This window comes from Cebus imitator, unplaced genomic scaffold (genome assembly GCF_001604975.1).
Source record: "Cebus imitator isolate Cc_AM_T3 unplaced genomic scaffold, Cebus_imitator-1.0 Scaffold198, whole genome shotgun sequence".
Lineage (NCBI taxonomy): Eukaryota > Metazoa > Chordata > Mammalia > Primates > Cebidae > Cebus > Cebus imitator.
Window position 1 is genome coordinate 3,826,047 of NW_016107513.1, and position 21,685 is coordinate 3,847,731.

General features: G+C 45.1%; 1 protein-coding gene across 1 annotated transcript in view; it reads left to right on the top strand.

Annotated features, from left to right (window-relative positions):
* The window catches only part of SMYD2 (SET and MYND domain containing 2), a 59,645-nt gene extending 38,176 nt beyond the window's left edge, over nucleotides 1-21,469 (top strand). Inside the window, exons 4-12 of the mRNA XM_017547537.1 lie at nucleotides 2,404-2,464; nucleotides 3,180-3,304; nucleotides 8,889-8,956; nucleotides 12,343-12,445; nucleotides 14,830-14,940; nucleotides 15,595-15,715; nucleotides 16,651-16,825; nucleotides 18,829-18,937; nucleotides 21,050-21,469. Of these exons, the coding sequence (XP_017403026.1) occupies nucleotides 2,404-2,464; nucleotides 3,180-3,304; nucleotides 8,889-8,956; nucleotides 12,343-12,445; nucleotides 14,830-14,940; nucleotides 15,595-15,715; nucleotides 16,651-16,825; nucleotides 18,829-18,937; nucleotides 21,050-21,130 (954 nt within the window). The 3' untranslated portion in view covers nucleotides 21,131-21,469. The remainder of the gene's footprint in view (nucleotides 1-2,403; nucleotides 2,465-3,179; nucleotides 3,305-8,888; nucleotides 8,957-12,342; nucleotides 12,446-14,829; nucleotides 14,941-15,594; nucleotides 15,716-16,650; nucleotides 16,826-18,828; nucleotides 18,938-21,049) is intronic.
* Nucleotides 21,470-21,685: the final 216 nt, after the last annotated feature.

Sequence of the window (21,685 nt, forward strand, 5' to 3'; positions counted from 1 at the left end):
ACTAGGACTTACAAACTGAAGCCATGCGTGTGTCTTGGGCGGCAGCAAGACAAGATGGTGGATCCCAGTGCCGTTACCCACCAGACCCAGGGCTTATAGGAAAGGCAAGGATGCTTTGTGAATCTGCCTGAGAGCAAGATTTGTGCTCAAGATTGTTTTGACCTAAGGCAGGATTTAAGGTAGCTGTAGATAAAGTAGAAATCTTAGAGGCATTCCCAGAACAGGAGTTAACCAGGAATCAACATGGTACATCAACATCCAAGATGAAATTGTTTTAGCCACCACACTGACTGTTCTCCCCTGGTCTGGTCATTTCTTGCTGATTGGATGATAATTAGACACCCAACCTTGGAAGGCCCAAACTAAAAAGAGGGTAGGAAAATGCCATAGGGCTTTTCCTTGTGACCCCATGAAATAGGCAGCGTGGAGCTTAGAAGTCATATGTCCAGGCTGTGGAGGTCATGCTCCTCAGTGTTGTCAGAGAAGTTAGTGGCAGGGCCTCTGGACTATAAATCTTTTAAAGCTGAAATTTGGCCAGGCACAGTGGCTCATAACCATAATCTTAGCACTTTGAAGTCAAGGCAGAAGGATTATTTGAATCCAGGAGTTGGAGACCAGCCTTGACAACAAAGTGAGACCCAGTCTCTATAATAAATTTTAAAAATTAAAAAAACTACTCAGGTGTGGTGCTACACACCAGTGGTCCCAGCTACTCTAGAGGCTGAGGCAGGAGAATTGCTTGAAACTGGAACTCATCAGAACTCAAGGCTGCAGTGAGCTGTAATTATGCCACTGCACTCCAGCCTGAACAGCAGAGTAAATGAGACCCTGTGACTAAAAATAAAAAGCTGGCATTTCATTTCCTTCTTCCATATACCTTCCAGCCCTTCTCTACCCTTAGAAAAACTTTATTTTTTAATCTAGGGCGAATGTGATGGAAATGATTAGCACATATCTGTCCCCATGCCAAGTTAGGGTCCTGGACTGTGTAAACAGAAGTAGAGCATTTCCAAACTCTGAGGTCATCTTTCCACTGTGTTCAGCTTAGGTCGGGTGCTTGCTGAAATGCTGCCTCGCCAGCCGAGAGTAACCAAAGCCATTCATGGGTTGCCTGTAGAGTGAGACCAAAACATTGGAATTATTTTCCTTGCAGGAGGTTAACTTTCGGATCCTTAATAACAGTTGGTTTTAAATTGGTGCAGAGTATTTGGGCTGAATGAATCAGAGGGAATAGGCTGACCGGGTGAGGTGTCAGAGTCAGTGTCATCAGATGGGATCTCTGCGCATCTTGGGAGGATTGGGTGGCCAATCTGGTGGTTTATTATTTTGTTCCCCTGAATTATTGATGATATTTATAGTGATGTGTTAAGAATTCAGAAGAGGCTGGTAGACTTTCCTGAATGAAAAGCTTTCCCAAGCGAGATGACTTATAAATCTTATAAAAATGCATCCCGTGAATGGAAGATTTCTGCTCTGAAAAAGAACTCTTGAAATATATTGGCACCAGGAGGGTAGTCTGAATGCAAAGATGAGTTGATACAAGCTTCATTCAACTTTTATTATAATTACTACTACTACTAATAGTGTATTAAATGAAAGTTATCTGCCTATCTTTTCATCTCTATAGGACTTGATGATTAAAAAAACAGACCATTTGTATTCTAGTAGCTTGCAAAGGATTAGGGGAGACAGGCTACCAAACTACCAAGGGGAGGCTTAACATGTTAACTAGGGAGGTGAGTGTGGCCTGCTAGACCACCTGTATCCCCAAATTGAATAGCCAGATTACAAAGACACGGCCTTGGGCCAGCTCCTGAGCTCTGCCTTTGAACTCTTGTCAACACCAAGTTTATTCATGTTCTCAAAGCATAGCGGGTTTACTATTGTTAGCTCCTCTTGGGGTGTCTAGAATAAAGCCAGCAACACGTTTAAAGTGAATCTGGGCTCACAGATACAACCAAAAGTGTTCTTTTTGAAACACAGAATTTGAGATCATTTTAGCCTATGCTTAAAGAAAGTGTAAAATGGATGCGGGTTTGATTTTTTCCTTTTTAGAAGGAGAAATAATAAATAGGATGGTTTGTCTGTAGACCCAGTCCTTTTAAGTAAGGACCCTAAAAAGTTGTTTTCCGGCCCTGTTCTCTCCCATCACAGGCATTGCCGAGCCTACTGTGTGCATAGTATTATCAGGGTGTTAGGTACACGGTGGACATTTAAAAAGCGTTTTAGAGGAGGCTTTGCATTTGGTTGTTGGAGAGCCCTGGTGGTGGACTCCTTGGGTATCTTGCTTTAGTTCTTAAGAATTGCTACTTTTTCTTTATGTTGATGTAAAACTGAAAGTGCCACGTTCTACACTCGTTTAAAAAAAATCTGTATCTGTGTGATTTCTTCCCCAATTGCTAGAAAATCCACCCAGAGAGAACACCTTCAGAAAAATTGTTAGCTGTGAAGGAGTTTGAATCACGTAAGTCTTTCTGTGACCAGCCGCCCAGTTCTTTTCCCCACAAATTTCACACGGGTTAGAAAGGATTGAAGCGAGGACGGGCTAACTTGTGCTCAGAGGAGTAGTAATTTCTTTAGTTACTAGTTTGCATTTTGATTTGTATGCTGTTTTGAAAAACACTTTTTACTTTTTTTCTTCTGAGTTGACAGTATTATTAGGGAATAGTTAAGGGAGGTAGGAGCTCCCAAGATGAATTATTGCACCCTGAGCTACCTCCTGCTCACCTTCTTGGCATGCTGAATATTTTTGGATCTTTGCTGAATTGCAGTCCTGTAAATAGCTGATGTTCTTACTGAAAGCCATGAAATCTGGGCTTGTCTAGTTGTTTGACCATAGCCCAGATTCCCGGGCCATTGCAGGGCCCTGGAGTAGGCTGAGGCTGGTTCTGAGTCATTGCTAACTCCTCCCTAACCTCATTGCTAACAGTCGAAATCCCACGTCCTGAGCAACTTCTAGTCATCAGAGGAAGACAAGGAAGAAATGGCTTGCTTTCTTTTCCTAGGGTTTGTCAGTTAGACCAAGTGATGGGGAAGAATGTTCTCTGGGGGTTCAACATGTTTTGGGGTTCTCCCCGCCCCTCCCCCCCGCTTTCCTCTATATCGTTTACAGCAAAAATAGGATGTAGCTAGAAATCCTGAGTTTTCTACTGGGTGAGTAATGGATTGTTCATCCACAGATCTGGATAAGTTAGACAATGAGAAGAAGGATTTGATTCAGAGTGACATTGCTGCTCTCCATCACTTTTACTCCAAGCATCTTGAATTCCCGGACAATGATAGCCTCGTAGTACTCTTTGCACAGGTAAGGATGCCGGCAGCAGGTAACACTCAGTCTGGCCTTTCCCTCTCCAAGGCTGTCTCCCCAGCACGCACTCAGTGAAGATGAATGCAAATAGAACGATGGCATCTTCCTGACAACTAGGCTCTGAGCCAATTGGACCCTGTGTTGCCATAGCCTTGCTCGGTGACCTTGAGCAGATCAAGGTCCTCTCTGCTGGCCCTCATTGATGGGTGGAGTGTAGGAAATTCGCCTCTGCTTCTGCCTCACAAAGAGTTCATGAAAACAAAGGAGTTGTCAGTGCCCTGGTACTCTGGCATACTTTAAGCTCTTTGCAAAGAAAAGACCATTTGAAGTTCCTACATTAAATTTTACTTTTACTCTCTTAAACCTTCTGTTCTATCTGTAGTGTTTTTTCACTGTAACTGAGGCTGCACTGATCGAGCAGAGGCATAGACAGGGGGGCCCTTTCTGATGGCCTAAGGAAGGGCAGTCACCGCCGAGAGGTGCCCAAGTGGGTCTAGGTGCCGGCAGTCTTTCCTGATGGTGGCTAAGAAAGCTTGTTTAGAGAAGCCTAGGTTTACCAAAATCAGACCTAACGAAAACTTAGAGAGGCTTCTAAGCAAGAGCAATTTGAAAGTGATTAAAGCTTTGGAAACTAGGCCACTGGCAAGGTGAAGGCTTGGGCATTGTTAGGATGAGAGAAGAAAGGGCGCAGCAGCCATGCTTTGGGGAACACTCAGCCTTCCTGTAATCATGAGGGTGGCTTTTCCTGCCCTGACTTAGTAGATTGGATTTCTCTCTTTCGTATGCCCTTGTGATTTCCTCTACAAACTGGGCATCTAGTTGAAAGTGACCTTGCCAGATAGGGAAATACTGGAATTCTGGTCCGTGGGAACAAGAAACTGTATCAGTCTCCAGATGTGTAAAAGACATGAAGTGGATGCTTCCATGGTTTTGTCTTAGAATAGAATAAGCATTATGTGATGTACCCTTTGGCCAGTAACTCTATTTGCAGGAATCTGTCCTAAGGATATAATCAGAAATCATGGGCAGAGATTTTACATACAAATTGTTTATTGTAGGATTCTTTTAAAAGCCGAAGGCAGAAAGGAAAGAAGGAAGGAGGGGAGGAAAGGAGGGAGAAAGGGAAAGAGGAAAAGGAAATATTAGAAATGGCCAGCAGTGGGAGTTTGGTTAAATAAATTATGGCATCTCCCTGTGATGGAAGGTTACATAACTTTTATAAGTTAAGTTTCAAAGGTTGTCTAAACATTTGGGAAAATGCTGATGACATAACATTAAGTATCAAAGCAGTATAACCAAAAAGTATAATATGAAAACACACATACATAACTTAAAGAAAGATTAAATGGAAGTTCACAGTTGTCTTCTGAGTTATGGAAAAATTTAGACTTTTTACTGGATGAATTTCTGGATTTTCTACAGTGAGCACATATAACTTAAAAGCATACTAAGACATATTAAGAAAGAGAAAAGGCAAAACACACACACTTTAGAAAGTACACACATAAAGAAGTGGCCAGACACCATGGTATGTGTCTGTAGTCCCAGCTACTCAGGAGGCAGAGGCAGGAGGATCACTTGAACCCAAGGGTTTGAGGCTGCAGTGAGCTATGATTGCACCACTGCACTTCAGCCTCGGCAACAGAGTGAGACCCTGTCTATAATGAAAAAAAAAAGTGAGTCGTTCATCACTTCTGCCTGCTTCAGCTTCCCCACACTGTGAACCACTATTAACAATTTATTGAATTCTTTTATAAACTTTATTTAGATCTATTTCAATTATATGACTGTCATAATCAGAAAAATATGCTATTCCTTGTAGGTGAAAAAGTGGCTTCAAGTTTTGAGTGTTAAGGTAGAAGGAATAAATGACCTTTCTCATTTTCATATTATCCTGAGTTTATACTGTACTTTCTCCTAAGTGCTCTGAGACAGTAGATTTGGCTGACAATGGGAAGTGAGGAATCGACTTCTCTTACATTTTCTGAAAAACTAAATACATAATTTTTTTCTGGATTAAATGAGGTATGGGTATATGAGAAAGCAGAGAGATGAAATGAAGTATCCACTCTTCTGGCTATGCAAAAAGATAGCTTTTCCTCTAACACAGTGATGCATGCTGATAAAATTTCTCAGTGTTGACACAGTACATACAGGACCATATTTTCATAACCAAAAATCAAGTCACTCGATCTCATAAGTAGAAGTATATTTGTAGTGAAAGTGACTGACTCTTTGAATTATGGACTCAGAAAATTCAGGACATTTGTATACCTTAAAAAATGTATATATACACATACATACACATATACATATATAAGTATAGAGAATTAATTCCTTTATAGACTTTATCAGATAAGTATACATTTTGAGATTATATGTGTTCACACAAATACACAACACACACACACTTTTTTCATATATAAATTTGAAAGGGGGTTATTTACTATCCCCAAAGAAAATTCTAAAGCAGAAATGCAAAGTGCTGCTGCAGCCACATGCCACCGGTCCCTCCTCTCAGCCAGCAGCTACATGTCTGCTGTTCCAGCCCCTGAGCCCTTTCCACCATCTGGTCCATGGGAGGCTGTTGTGGGTTACCTCAAGACCTGGCAGCAGCTGGCAGCAGAAGGTGACCGCACATCTCTGACAGCATCGAGGTGTGTTCTAATCACTGGGAACATATGCATGATTGGGAAGTGTATTTTTGGTGTGCAGTCTACATCTAGTTTAAATGCTAATTATGAGAATAGCCTTAGCAAGGTTCTTACGCCTGATTTGAGTTCAGACAAAGGACTATGGACCCTGCATTTTTCTTAACATGCAAGTTCACTTTTCTTCTCTAGGGATATTTCAGAAGGGAGGGAAAGCTGGCAGGAAAATTGCTGTGTAAGTAGGCTTAAACACCATCACAAAAGGAACAGTAATGACTTTTAGGCTCATGGGAGCCTTAGCTTATGAAGAAACACGCGCATTCTTCCACAGTAAGAGGAGCGGGAGGGAATAAAGGGACTGATGGTCATAAAGTGACCGAGTCTGGAGAAATCTGGAATTGTAGACTGGGCTCATTGAGCCTGCTGCAGATGAGGGACTGAAAAGCAAAAGAAACAAGAACCCCACCTCCTGAAGTAGTCAGAAGCTGTCTGTCCCTAGGTCAGCTTTGAAAATTGTTGCAAACTTGCCTGATGCATTGTTTCATTCTGAAAACATTTGCACCAGATACTGCTGAGGCTGTTAGTATTCAGTCTGAGATGATACATAGATCATTTAGAACCCAGTATAATACAGGACACAGGTCATGCGCCAGTAATTTTGTTGAATGAATGAAAATTTACTCTTTTTTTTTTTTTTTTTTTAAGACTGAGTCTCGCTGTGTCGCCCAGGCCGGAGTGCAGTGGCTTGATCTCGGCTCACTGCAACCTCCATCTCCTGGGTTCAAGCAATTATCCTACCTCAGCTTCCCAAGTCGCTGGGATTATAGGCACCTGCCACCACACCCTGCTAAGTTTTGCATTTTTAGTAGAGATGGGGTTTCGCCTTGTTGGCCAAGGTGGTCTTGAACTCCTGACCTTAGGTCATCCGCCTGCCTCGGCCTCCCAAAGTGCTGGGATTATAGGCATGAGCCACCGCACCTGGCCTAATTTACTCTTACCTAATGTTGGTTGATGGTCATTGGTTAATGGTTGTTAGTCAATGTCTGTATGACAGAATTGGTGAGGGTACTTGGAGTTGGCCCAAAATATAGTTTTTTACTTAGTTGCCCAACCCCTCAGGATTTCAAAGGCTGTGTATTATTTTACTAACCCACAGTTCCCTCCCATTTTCTGCTTTTTATGTTGAATTGTAAATACTGCCAGTCAAACCCATCATAGCTCTTACTGCTTTGTATTCCAAGACCCTGCGTTTGGCCCTTTCATGTTAAGTAAAATAACCACATTAAATTTAATAGATCAGATCAATTTTAGAAGGAACATGGTACAGTGTGGAGAAACCAGAGTCACCGTCAGAATGCCTAGTCTGAATTCTGACTCCTGCTCTGCCACTTACCACTTACATGTCCTTGAGCAAGTCACTTAATCCCTCAACCTTCCTGAGCCTTAATTTTCACATCTGTAAAATGAGTTGCTGTAGTAATGCTATAGTGATATTGCAGATTTATGAGACGGTAAATCTGCAGTTCCTAGCACAGTGCCTGGCCCAGTGTGAGTGCTCAGAAGATGCTAGTTTCACAAAGCCCATCTGGTGGCCTGAGTTGTAGCAGTGCAGTGTCTCTAAGTGCGGAAGAGAGTGGGGTGGAATCGTTCAGTGTGCATGCCTCTCAGAGCCTTCATAGCAGCGTGGGACAAGCAAGGACTTTGTTACCAAGTGGCTTTGTGACTGTGGACAAGTCAGTGTTCATCTCCGACTTTAGTTCGTCCTCTAAAAAGTAGACTCTGAGTTTTCTTCCAGCACTGAAATTTTAGAAACATGAAGAACACCCACTGAATTGTCTCCCAATAGTCTGGTGTTCTTTGAGGGCACAGATTTTCAGCCTGTTTGTCTTTCTGTGTACAGTGCCCAGCACGTAAGGGCTCTCAGTACATATCTGTGGAAAGAATTAGAGCAGGACAGAAATTCGCCATATGTAGTCCTCGTTTTCAGCCTGCTTGTTCTAAGTTAGGCTTCCAGAGTAGTCAAAGTTGCCCTTGGTATTTTTCTATGCAACATTTTTTTTTTCGAGATGGTGTCTTATGCTGTCACCCAGGCTGGAGTGCAGTGGTGTAATCTCAGCTCACTGCAACCTCCGCTTCCCAGGTTCAAGTGATCTTTCTGCCTCAGCCTCCTGAGTAGGTGGAGTAGCTGGGATTACAGGTGCACACCACCAGGCCCAGCTAATTTTTGTATTTTTAGTAGAGACGGGGTTTCACTGTCTTGGCCAGACTGGTCTTGAACTCCTGACCTCAGGTGATCTGCCCGCCTTGGCCTCTCACAGGTGTGAGCTACTGTACCCTGTACAATGTTTCTTTTAAGGGATAAGAACATGGCTCATAGTTGATTTGGCTGAGACTTGAAAAGCAAGGTCTCAGTCCCTTAGCTTCAAGCCCTCAATCCCTCTGCCTCTCACACAGAGAGGGGGATGGCAATTAGATTAGATGAATAAGGGCTTCATATTTACCACCTCACCTTATGAGATAGGCATTGGATTGATTCCTTTCTTTAAAGACACAGTGACTCAGTGACAGGCTCACGATCATACAACAAAGCTGTAGCATAATTGAGATTAGACGCCAGGTATCGTCACCCCCATGCCAGTGTGCAAACGTCGTCCTCGGAGCCTTAGGATTCTTGGGCATGCTTGGGCCACTGTATTTAGATGGTAGGTGGCCTATGCTAAGGGAGGCATCACAGTTCTGCTTATTTGTGATCGCATAGAACTGATAAGCAAATTTGTTTGAATGATAGCATGGCCAAAAGAAAGGTTTTTAAAACCACTAACCCAAAATATCTTCCTGATTTGTTAAAGGTCACAATTTTAAAGAGTGAGCTCTACCCAGAGAGAAGCTTCATCTCATTTTTTTTTCTTTCTCCCTTTTTCTCACTGCAGGTTAACTGCAATGGCTTCACAATTGAAGATGAAGAACTTTCTCATTTGGGATCAGCGATATTTCCTGAGTAGGCTGAGTTTGACTTCTTTCCTTTTGTTTTTACTTACTTAACACTAATTTGATTTTTTTTTTTTTTTCATTTTTAAATAAGCCACCTAACTGCGTGTGGCAGACATGAAACTCCAAGTGAATTAAAACAGGTTTTTAATCTGCCAGGTTTCAAAATATTTCCCCTACACTTAAGGCTGCAAAGGTAGTAGTTAAGAGAACAGTTGCTTGTTAAGTCCTGCTAAGCAGAGAGCTGCTGTTAAAGAATATTTTATAGTGTGCATAGAAGGAACAGCCCATGCCCTGCTGAGAAATTAGCTTTCTGCTTATCTGTGGTTCTGGAAATCTTTGCATTTCTTATGCTCAAAGTGAAACATTAATTGCCAGCCAAGAATTGGCCACAGGCTTGAGTACAGAATATATGAGCTTCTTCTCCATCTGTCCCTTTTGATAAATACCAGTACAGAAACAGCACAATTTGGAGGGAGAATATGCTGAAGTAGTGAGCCGGGAAAAATTTCGAAGAACTATAGGATTTTCTCTCGACTTGAAGAATACTTGAGTAATTCAGCAAAGGATAGCCAGTTGACAAATGGAGATCTTTATAGATCTGACTTTAATGGATTGCCAAGAATGATTTTACCTTTGTGTGTGTAAGGTCTGTTGCCAAGTTAAATGAGGAAATGAGGCCGGGAGAGGTTCTATGGTCCGGGAAAGGGGCCAGAGAAGTCGCGCTCTACCTCTCTGGGCATGGGTTTTTATAGGGAGTGGAGGCAATTGATTGGTTATTGGGGAAACAAAGCGAAGGCAACTTTATTGGTTATATGAAAACAGGATGTGCACCGGGCGGGCTGTTGTTGGTTGGCGGGCGGGGCTTTGGATAAGCGGGCTGGCCGGGGGCGTATGGGGCAGACTGCTATTGGGCAGGGTTTGGCGGGGCTTCTTTAAATTTTGTGGCGGGGTCTTCCAACGGCGGGCTGGAGGCTGAGTGCATAGTTTGGTGTTGAGTGTATACTTGGGTGTATTATGCAGAGGTGGGTGTGGGGAAGCCACTTGGGGAGGCCAGATGCTGAGTAATGGCTTGGAATGATGACATAGTTATCAGGCGTGGAGAGGTATGGGTGTGTCCATTCAGCTCCCGGGGAGGCAACCGGCCTTACAGTCTGTCTCATGGAATGAGAATTTCCAAAATGCTTCAGTCCCTGAAATTAAACCCTGCTTCACAGATAGAGCCACAGAATTTGTGCATCTCCCCGCTCCAAATCAATACACCTTGTCGATGACTTCCATCTAGGGGGAGGTTGCTTAACATATACTACAGGGGCCTTTGGCTGTAGGTTGCCACATACGTGGGAAACCCTTAACACTCATGCATTTGCCCTGAATGATGTGCCTGCCCTTAGCTATGTGCATCAGCCACAGGTGTAGGTCAGAAAGAGAAGAATCCATACAGGTCTGTGTCTCATGAGCAGCTATCACAGGCTTACTTGAACCAGACAGACTAAAAAGTTTATTCACCTAATATTACTGTCCTTGGGGCCAAAATGGTGTCATCTGCAGTTGCAATTCTAGTAGTGAGGAAAGAAGCATTTTTTTTTTAACTTTGGCCCCTGGGAAAGGCAGGAGAAAAAGAGGGCATTGGATTCACTGAAGAAGGCGCATATTGACACCTTTAGAACTGAAATGAACTATGAAATGTCTCTGTTCTCGATATCTTAAAGACCAAAAGATTAAGAGTGAGGTGCTCCCTCACACAGTGGTTCACACCTCTAATCTCAGCACTTTGGCAGGCCAAGGCGGGTAGATCACGAGGTCAGGAGTTCAAGACCAGCCTGACCAACATGGTGAAACCCCGTCTCTACTAAAAGTACAAAGATTAGCTGGGCATGGTGGCATGCGCCTGTAATCCCAGCTACTCAGGAGGCTAAGGCAGGAGAATCACTTGAACCCAGGAGGTGGAGGTTGCAGTGAGCCGAGCAGTGAGCGAAGATCACGCCACTGCATTCCAACCTGGGCTCTCCATCTCAAAAAAAAAAAAAAAAAAAAAAAAAAATTGGTACTTTGAGGATTCACACCTTTCAGTGGTTGCCAAGAGAATTGTGATACCAAGAATATGAGTTGTTTCAGGGTCTTTGCCTTCATATATTTCCCCCACCTTCATTAAAAAGATACCAAGTCTGTCTTGAACTAACAGTTCTGCAAGGTGGTTTTAGAAATGTGCTTTTATTTTAAAACAACTACTCTTTCGATGCATTTGTTTATCCGATTTCCTACAGCCAGATTCCTTGGGCATCGCCTTCCAGGAAGCCAGGTGGGCCTTGGTGTAGAGCAGAGGTGGTCCTTCCCAAGGTCAGGACCAGGAAGTTGCTACATGTTTGTCCCAGGCACCCGGCCAACCACACACTTTGCTTAGGCCTTTAGCAACCGGGAGGTGGGGGAGTGCACTTGGCAATGGCCAGCCTGGGGCAGCTCATCCTCATCAGGCTTCGAAACCCCTTTCCCTCTTTGTATTCTCGGAGCAAGCAGGAGAGGGGCTGTGGTCTCTGAAGGGTCAGGGAGGTGACGTTGGCCACCAGAGCAATGACACACATGGCTGTGAGTGCCCATAGGAGCATGAGCCCCAGTTTCCGGGCAGTTTTAATTGGGGGAAAAAAATCCCTTTGGGCTGAAATCATATCGGCATTGTGATTTCAAAGGCAGCATTTTCAGAGATCAAGCACTTTTTCCCTGTAGTTTAGAAATTTCTGTTCTCAGAACTTTGACCTTGATATAATCAGAAAGCTCAAAGCACCTCGCATAGGCGAATCTCTCTCTCCTTCTCGCTGTCCCTGAAAAGCAGACAGTGAGCAGCAGGAGCAGTAATGTCCCAATTTTCCAGATGAGGAAATTGAGGTGCAGAGAAACTCAGACGGGCGTCTCCGGGTCTCTCAGGGGATCACACACCCTTCCCTCCTTAGGAAGCTGGCATTTCTCAACATCTGAAAAAAAAAACGTGAGAAATAATCCACTAATACAAAAAGCTGCTTGAAAATGGCAACGCATCTGTCTTTGACATTGTATAGTGGAGTAGCAGTTAGCTGTGGGTACTGGGTTCTGAGAGCCGCATTCTATCAGGACGGAATATTTGTGGCATTTGTTGTTTTTGTTGTTGTGTGTTTTTTGGTTTTGGCTTAGATATTACATGAATTGTGGATTTCCGTTTTTAATATGGTAAAAGTCTTAGATGGTAGCTAGGATTATCAATGCATGCAGAACAACTTCTTAGAATATGATAGCCAACTATTAGATTTTTTAACAATGTCTTGTAAAGATTCAGTTCCTTTGACTTAGCAAGTAAGTAGTCAAGGAGACTAAACAGCCTCCCTGTCTCATTTTAAAAACTGGGTTTTCTCTTCCGATTGACAGTGTTGCATTGATGAATCATAGCTGTTGCCCCAATGTCATTGTGACCTACAAAGGGACCCTGGCAGAAGTCAGAGCTGTACAGGAAATCAGCCCGGGAGAGGAGGTGAGTTCATGGCTATGGGTGGCTGCAGCAGGGGGCTGGAAACTGCTCTTTTAAAAGGCAATGTGGACAGATCTGTGCAGTGTTATTTGAAGTATGAGCCGTGAATGCTTCCAGCAGTTCAGCTGAGTCCATCCTCAGGCTCCCCTGGAGTCAGTGATCAGATTTGTGACCTGTAGCTTAGATTCCCACACTTTGGGGCTTCTGTTTAGTGCTTACCTTTTCCATCAGTGGTTAAGAAAAACAAAAACATAATAAATTTGACTTAAATTCCTCACAAAGCTTTATATTTACAGAGAAAGAAGACATTTACTACCAAAATGACCACAGTGAAACTTGATTTTCTTTAGAGTCTCTCTATCCCTGCTGCCAAACAATGGAGTTTGAGCCTTATTAATTTTTGGTGAATTCTTGCTTGTTGCCCACCATCCCCCCAAGGTCCGAAGTGAAAGCAAGCAAGTGACGCAGCAATAGCTAAAGAACTGGCCCTGCAAATGACACATCAGCATTTCGTGCTCTGTCAGTTCCACATGTGAACTTCAGGTCATAGTTCACTTTTTAGGAACGTGATTCAAATGCCCAGGTATATGCAGTCATAGGAGAAATCGAGGCAGTCTGTGGCCAAGAGGCACACTGGCTTCCCTCCTCAGCTTTGGGATGTGGAGAGAACCAGCCAGCTGACCCATCACCTGCTCCATGATTCCCTGTCCCCTTCCCATGTTTGATTCCTGACTACCTCATGGGACATCTCACCTGGGAAGGGCTGGCCTGGTGGATTGCTGTAGTATGCTCTGTTCTTAAGTAAATCCCCAGCAAGACAGGAATTTTTGGGGACTTGTAATCACACACTTAGGTTAAATTTGAGTTTAGCAATTTGTAATGCTATTCTATGGTGCACATCTGGGTATTAGAAGTGTGAAGTGTGACTGTCAGTGTGCTGAGTGAGAAATGCTTTGCTTTCTCTGGAAGGTGCTCACTCATCCACAGTGGTACTGGGAGCTGAGGCCCAAGGCACAGGTTGGCCCTTCCACCCTCAGCTAAATCCATCGTGATGAGGGTGTGTCCCTTTTCGGCTGGGGTGTCTTGAGTTTCTGAATGTCTTGTGGAGACTGCCCTGAAGGCTTTCTTGAAACAGATCATTACAGCCAGTCAGAATGTAATGACCTGGCTCCATCCCGCCTGTGGGCTGACTGCAGAGATGAGCGGGTTGTCACCTAGGCTGGCTCAGTCTGACCGTGAGCAGTGGTACTGGAGTGGCCTTTGTCGCCATCTTCTGGAACCTTCCGTGTGTTGCACTGTGTGTCGGTTATTTCAGAGATAATGGGACAGGCTCTTGCGGTGTGAGGCAGGGCAGGGCTGGCTGCGGTTTCCTTTTGCCATCATGTTCTCCCAGATCTGAAACACAGTGACTTCATTTTTGGGAAGTCAGTGCTTTGGGGGTTACTTACCCTTCAGAGGAGGAGAAACTCCATTCCCCAGGGTTTCAGGGTGACCTGCAACATGTCCAGTACTGCCCTGTGGGCTGGGGAGAGCTTGGCTGCCCCTGTAGCACCGAGCCTCATGCGTGTCCTCCCCTGCCTGCCTGGCGGTGCCCGCGGTCACTGGCACACAGGCGACTTTGTGAGATCCATCTGTTCAGTCAGACATTTGCCTGATTGTGTGGGATGGGCAGCCAGTGCTGTCCCAGTGAGTAGGTAATGGACATCTAAATGTTGGTCTCCTCCATATGCTCCAAGTCTTAGTTACAGACCCCGTTAGGAAAAGGCGAGGACAGTGGAGCCCCAGTTCTGCAGGATAAGGAGCTGCCCGCCCTGCCAGGCCGCAGCATTCTGGTGACCTAGAAGTTGCGTTCACCCTCCACTGGTCTTTGGGCCACCCAGGGCTGTGGGTCCCAGCCCGCCGAGCGGAGCCTCCCGCTCCGTTGCCAGCTGATGTGAGGAGAAGAGGAACTCAGCTGCATGTGTGTGCGCTCATGTCCTCCCCTGCACACACCCAGTGATGATGGCAATGAAGCATTCGAACCATTCCAGGTAGTGAAACGTGAGACTACATGAAGGCCAGGCAGAGGCAGCCAAGGGAGCAGGGATCCCTGCACCCTCCAGGTCCCTGTTTTAAGGGTTCCTTGATTCTACAGACTCTTTCCACTAATCTGCATCTTGGCTTCAGCTCCCAGTTCATCTGTGGACTAGTGAACACCTTCCGGAGAAAGCCAGCGTCCGGTGGCTGCTCAGTGTAGGAAGTCAGTGCCTTAAAGTAAAGAGCGGACTCCTCCACTGCAGCCCGCCTGATCCTCTATCCCTGCATGGATGCCGCCACAGCTGAGTGCAGAGGCATGGGAATGAGTTTACCTGTAGCAGACTGAAGCTTTACCTTTTTGGACCCCATAGGTTTTTACCAGCTATATTGATCTCCTGTACCCAACAGAAGATAGGAATGACCGGCTAAGAGATTCTTATTTCTTTACCTGTGAGTGCCAGGAGTGTACCACCAAGGACAAGGTAAGGCCGTTCATGGGGCAAGAGCACTGATTGCACCCTGATCTTAGAACGTCTCTGTGGAAGAGCTTGTCTGACTTGGTAGGTCTCCTCTAGGATCTTTTTGACCCTTTAAACCCTCCTTACAAAGCCAGCCAGAGGGAATCCAGTTAGACCAGGTCTCCGTTCAGACCTGCTCCCAGTAGTTAAAGAAAACATTTCCATTATGCTGTACACCTAAGCAAAGGATCTGCCAAACTGCTCTTTCTCGAAACAACTGCTCATGGGAGGAAAGAGAAAAGCACATGAGTATCATCTTTAGGCTTTCCAGCCTGTCCACCAGAGTACGTGGAAGTTCCAAATTGTTTTTCTGTCAATGCCTGCCTGCCTTGGTCTAGTCTCTTGATTTGTAGATGTGTGGACATGTATATCTGCCCATAGCCAACACATTCTAGATAAGGAGTGTCTAGAAAATAATCTATTAGTTTTGTTTCTGTTAAAAGGTAATGGAATACTGAATTTCTTTAGATGCACTGCCTGATTTCCTCTCATTCTTTTGTAACCTTGGAATGGGCCAGTATCTACCTCTGTATGGGAACATGTATTATATGAAAGGTCTCCCCATCAGTGTGGTTTCCATGGGAGGTAACGCCTTGCCCTTGTGGACATTTCTTTCAGGATAAGGCCAAGGTGGAAATCCGTAAGCTCAGTGATCCCCCAAAGGCGGAAGCCATCCGAGACATGGTCAGATATGCTCGCAACGTCATCGAAGAGTTCCGGAGGGCCAAGCACTACAAATATATCCTTTACAACTGCCTGATAGTTCATGATCCCTCACCAGCAAGACAGGGTGGGAGGCTGGGAAGCGGGAGCAAGAGAAGGATGGGCCTCAGATTCTGAAAATGGAAGGAGGAATGTCTCCTGGTAAATGTGTATAGATGTTCTGACCACTCACGATGTGGTGTCCATCCTATCAGAGTGGTATGGCCGTATTTCCCCTTATTTGGCTAGTTTGGCTGGGCACTGCATCTGGTGGAGGACCGTGAAGGACAGACTTTTGATGGCCTTGTGCGCTGGGTATTTTACTTCGGGCAAGGGCCTCGCTTATTTCAGCTCTCCTCACAGGCATACTCTGAGCAGAGACTTCCCTCATTCCCATGCCGCGGATGAGGAAACAGACTGATTGATAGATATTAAGTTTACCCAAGGGACACAGCTGATTGTCCTAGGTGGTTGACCTAGGATTTTGTCCCAGCTCTAACTATCAGAATCCATATTCTTAACGTTGGTATTATAGCATTTTCGTGGGAGTTGAAAAGGGATTAGATTTGTACCCTAAAGAGTAGAATTTAAAACCAGGGAGAGGAAATTAGAGAAAGGCATGTCGTTTCTCAGCATAAGAAAGAACTGTGCCATAGTGGGAGTCATCCTCAGGGTTCCAACTTGGGTGAGGACTTGAATTTGATTAGAATTGTGAGTCTAATCGACACTGTTTACATCAAAACTAAGGGTCTGGACCCTGCGGCTAAAATTCTTTGTTGAGCAGTTCAGATCTTCAGGTTTTCTTCCTTTGTTTCTTCTAGAGAAATGTAATTCCTTTCACTTTTGCTTCGCTTTCTGTAAGTTACTCTTTCCTGGGGTGAGGGTGAGAGTGGAGGGGAGAAAGAACTTGAACCCTGGGGAAGTCTCCAGGCGGCATGGGCCCGGACGGCTGTTTCCTTGACTCCACAGCACCCCCTAGTGAGCTGCTGGAGATCTGCGAGCTCAGCCAGGAGAAGATGAGCTCCGTGTTTGAGGACAGTAACGTGTACATGTTGCACATGATGTACCAGGCCATGGGTGTCTGCTTGTACATGCAGGACTGGGAAGGAGCCCTGCAATACGGACAGAAAATCATTAAGCCCTACAGGTGATTTGGTCGTTTAGAATGTATACAATAGTGTCGTCTTCCTGCCCATTGCTGAGACTTGACTAGCACAGCTGCCTCTTCTCTGCACCCACATCTGGAGGTGCTGGTGCAGGGCGCTGCTCCCAAGTGAGGCCTCTTCTCGCCACCGTCCCGAGGAGACAGGTTGAGGTTCTGCAGTGGGTACTGGGGCAAGATCCTTCTCAGGTCCATCCAGGGCCGTATCCATAGCAGTCAACTCAGGCTAATTTTGAGAAGCCACCAGTTTGCTTCTTTTCCCACCCACCACTTCCAAGTTCAATGGCCAAGTTTAGTTGCTAAGCGGTAGTCTTAGAAATCCTGCTTTTCATCATTACTTGCGCCATCCCCTTCTTTTGCCTTTTCAAATTGCGGTCCCAGTTTGCAAATGGGGAAGCTCTGGCACCAATGGGTTGACCGCGGTTATCTAATCTCCCCACCCCAGGTTTGAAAAAAAAGCAAATTGCTTTTTAATTTGTAGTAATAGTGAATATTCGCCATGGAGAGATTTTCTGCCTGAGAGACTAAACCTAGAAGTGGCTGACAGGCGGAAGCTGTGGGCTTGTCGTCTAGCTCTGCGAGACACTTCAGGGCTGGATGGCCTTGCTGGCATCGCTGAAGCTCTTTGTAAAGGCACTGATGTTAGCATTTACAGGGTACATCCAACACCAAGTGGGCCACATGATTCACGGTTGCTGGACTGAGACCCAGAAATTTGTGTTCTGGAAGCATCCTAGGTGTTTCTCAGGAGATTGAGAGGCCCTCAGTCCCCTTCCAGTTCTGAGATTAGGGTCTCTGAAGGTTGTGTCTGGTTTGAATGTCCACTGCCCACTCCACCCTCTACTTACCCCACTGTGCCCTCATTAGCCAGCAGGGGGAGCCCAAAGGAAGCCAGCTCCTCAAATCTGCTCTTGGAAACACATTGTTAAATTGGGGATAAACTCAATCTTTCCATTTCTCCTGGAGTTGGGGGAGGAGGTCCACTGGCCTCATGCACTGCTGTCTCTGTGAGATCTGTAGGGAGGGAGAGGCAGACAGACAGACAGCATCCCAGCCCTGGGGCTCTCCCAGCAGGGCCTTGCTGTGCTACACCCATCTTTACCTACACAAGCCCCTCCCGGAGGCCCAGCTCTGGTCTTCTGTGGGGCCATGGGTCCCAGAACTGCCTCTTGCCCAGGAATGCAGCTAGAACTTATCTTTTTTAGGCCAACTTTTAGGGGAGACAGAGTGGAACAGCCTAACCATTAAATAAACACCTCTTACACACATGTAAACAGACACACAGGCTCACCCACCAGCTGCCTCTGGGCCCTGTTATGAGGAAAATGGCTGTTTCCCAGGCAGACTCCATCAGTCAACCTTCAGATACAACCAAAAACAACACCTGCTGTATCTAAAGCCCCTGCTAGACAATAGGGAAAGAAAATCCAGAAGACATAGGAAGCGTTCTGACTTCAGAGCACTTACAGTTTTGCTAAAGCAATCCATATCATAGTGTCACAGGGAGCTGGGGTATTAAGACACATCAGGGTGTGTATATGTGTGTGTCTCTTGTCTGTCTGAGTGCACTGTCCTAATGTGAGGTGATAGACCTATCATAAAAACAGCTTTTAAGTAAATGTGCCTTCATAAATGGGGCACTTATTTAAAAGCTGTTTTCCCAGGGTCTTCCTTTGGCTCTATCTGAAAGAGAAAACTCTGGACGGGGATTGAAGGTTGTATTTACAGATGCTTTTGAATAGGGATTTCTCCTGCAGTTGTTACGTAGCTTTTCAGAAAACACAAACTGCAAATAATGAACAGTGTCTGCAATGATTGGGCAGGACTGCAACATCCACACGCTCCACCCAGACCCTGGCGGAGTTTGGAGAGGTTCCTGGTGGGGAGAGGTTGGCCCTGAGCACAGCGGCCTCTGGCTAACTGCACCTAGCCTGTGGGGCGGCTCAGCAGCCTCTGACACGGTGGCCTGTTGCCTTCTCTTGTTGCAGTAAGCACTATCCTTTGTACTCGCTCAACGTGGCCTCCATGTGGTTGAAGCTAGGGAGACTCTACATGGGCCTGGAACACAAAGCCGCCGGGGAGAAAGCCCTGAAGAAGGTATGTCTGTAACTCAGCCTTAGGATTCCCAGTGGCCAGACGGCCTCAGTGCACCTCCTTCATGCCTCACCAAGCTGAGGGGCTGCAGTGGAGGGTGAGCAGCTCTCACCCACCCTCTGGCTGCTGGTGCAGCTGGGGTGAGTCCTGCAGGTGAGCATGGAGTGAGCAATAACTTCTGCTGTGTTTGTGCCCAGGCCTTCCTTGAAGGGAAGGGGTGCACACATCAAGAGGACTGGCTGTGATCACAGGCCCAGCCTGTGCCTGGAGGAATTCTCCGTTTTCAGAAATTGCTAGGATTTTCAGAATGATGATCCTTAACTGTGGTGAAGTCAAGGAGGTGGGATATGGAGAGTTAGGGTTAGGGTGTTAGGATTGCACATTGGCTGTTTCTAAAATGCACTTAATCATCCTCTTAGTTCATCGAGAACCAGTTATATACGAAAACTGTTGCATGCTTTTTCTTTGAATTCTCACAAAAATGAGAGGCTTTCCTAATGAAGAAAGTGAAGTTCAAGCAGGTTAAGTGAGTAATAGCCTAGGTTACATGGTGGGGATTTCATTCAAATGAGGGTCTTTCTAAGTTGTAAAGCTTCAGTTTTTCTCCCACTCAAGCTGTGAGGAAACTGGTGGGTGCCAGGCTCCTGGACAGCATTCGCCTTTGGTTTGATGGCTGCCTTGTGCTGCCTGGTGGCCAGGCCCTGGCCCTCACATCACAGGAGCTCAGAGTCAATTATCCTGAGTCTTGATTCCCATTGTTTGTGATGTGGAATTAACAGTCAATACAGTGTAATTTGGGGGATAGTCCATTTACTCCTGTAAAAGACTTTATAAAATGTTGGGGCTGTGGACAAGGCCTGCAAACCTAATCCTTCACATTCTCCAAAGCTTCCCAGTAGACTATTTGGGAAGATGGAGTGAGGCCCACATCCCAAAGAGAAGGGTCAGGGCACAGCCAGGCTGGAAGGGAGCGTGAAACAATGTTTTCTGTTTTAAACCATGGAATTTGTCCTGAGATAACACATGTATTGTCCTAGTGAGGTCGAGGGAAAATTGGCCATTGAGGTCACAGTTGCAAAGTGTGTCAGGTAATTCAGTAATAGATCTGATCAAGGAATGTCAGTCTTGAAATGAATGCAGGGGCAGGGGCAGCACCTGAAACCGGTGATTTCCGAAGGCTTGCACTGTTACCTGGCCTGCCTCCTCTTGGCTTGAGACTAGGAGGAGAATAGGTAATAGATAGGAGTGCCTGTCAGAGTCACAGGTCATCAGAAATTCTCAGGGGGAATATTTTTTTCTCTGAGTAATTTGGCTGAATACAAAAGAGCAAATATGTTCTTAGAGATGACATTTGATACAAACTTCCTATATGCCAGGGACTGTTCAAAACACAGTATCTGAATTAACCCTAAGAGGTAGGTATTATTTCCAGCTTTACAGTTGGGGAAAATGAGGCACAGAGTAGTTAAGTAAATTACCTAAGGCCACACAGCTAGGAAATGATTAAACCACTGGAAACTTGACCATTTTACATTGCCCTACTGTAAAGAAACCTTATTAAGTACATTCTCTCTAGCATCCCCCAGTGAAACTTTCTACCTTTCTTTAAATTTTTAAAGTATGTATTGAAAGAGTGTGCTTTTTCAAAGGGAAAAATGGTTTAACCATATCTTGCCGATCAGTAATGTCAGCTAAAAATCAAAATAGTTGTGATATAAAATTAACTATGGACTTTCTGTGCCAGCATCACCTATTTTCTGGGTTGAACATAATCAACAAATGTAGTCCTTAAAGCATTTCTTACTGAAATATCTTGACTCTTGGGGCAAGAGAATATCATGAAATCAGTTTCACGACATCATTTCTCCAGCCGCTACCTGAATTATTTTCGCAGAATGTTTGACCTAGCAGTAGACACTGGATGAGCTGGCTACCAGATGGTCTTGTCTCCTTTTTAAAAAAAAAAGCCTGGTCGTGGAGGAGAACAGAGGCTCTACTAGCCAGTTTGCATCCCGTGCCTGAAAGCAGAGCGATCCAACGTAAAAGTTACCCCGGCGGAGGTATGGGGGATTGGCTCCCAGGCCCTCACCGTTTGTTTGTCTCACTCTTTCCTAGGCCATTGCAATCATGGAAGTAGCTCACGGCAAAGATCATCCATATATTTCTGAGATCAAACAGGAAATTGAGAGCCACTGAAACTATACAACATTTCAGTTTTCATTTAATGCTTAGTTCAGAAACCTTAAAGGACTTGAATATTGCAAATCGCACACATCACTCCAGCATTTCTGTAAAATAATTGGAATGAAAAATACTTCTTGCACTTAATGCACATGCCATCCTTTGAGATTAGTCTTAATCTTGAACGTTAATATCAAATTAATTTTGAATGCTTTTGTTTCCAAGAGGTAATGGCATGGTTTCATTTACTTTAGACAGACCAAGTTTTGAAAATCCAATTATTTTTCCTTTCATGCCTCTTGTAATGTTCTGAACAAACTTGAATGATGAAAGAAAATAAAAGAGATACCAGTATTCGAGGCTTGTGTTTTCTTCCATCTGTGGGGAGGATTCCTCCGTGGTGGTGGGAGCCCAGTCTTGTAGTGGAAGTGACACCTGCTGTCCATAATTCAGCAAGCTCAAGTCTCCTCCCTGCGACTGGGGTTGGGCAGCCTCTTTAATGGTACTGCAGCTGTGGAGGAAGAAAACAGGAAGAAAGAGAAAAGGTACAAGAGGAAAGAAAAGTATCTG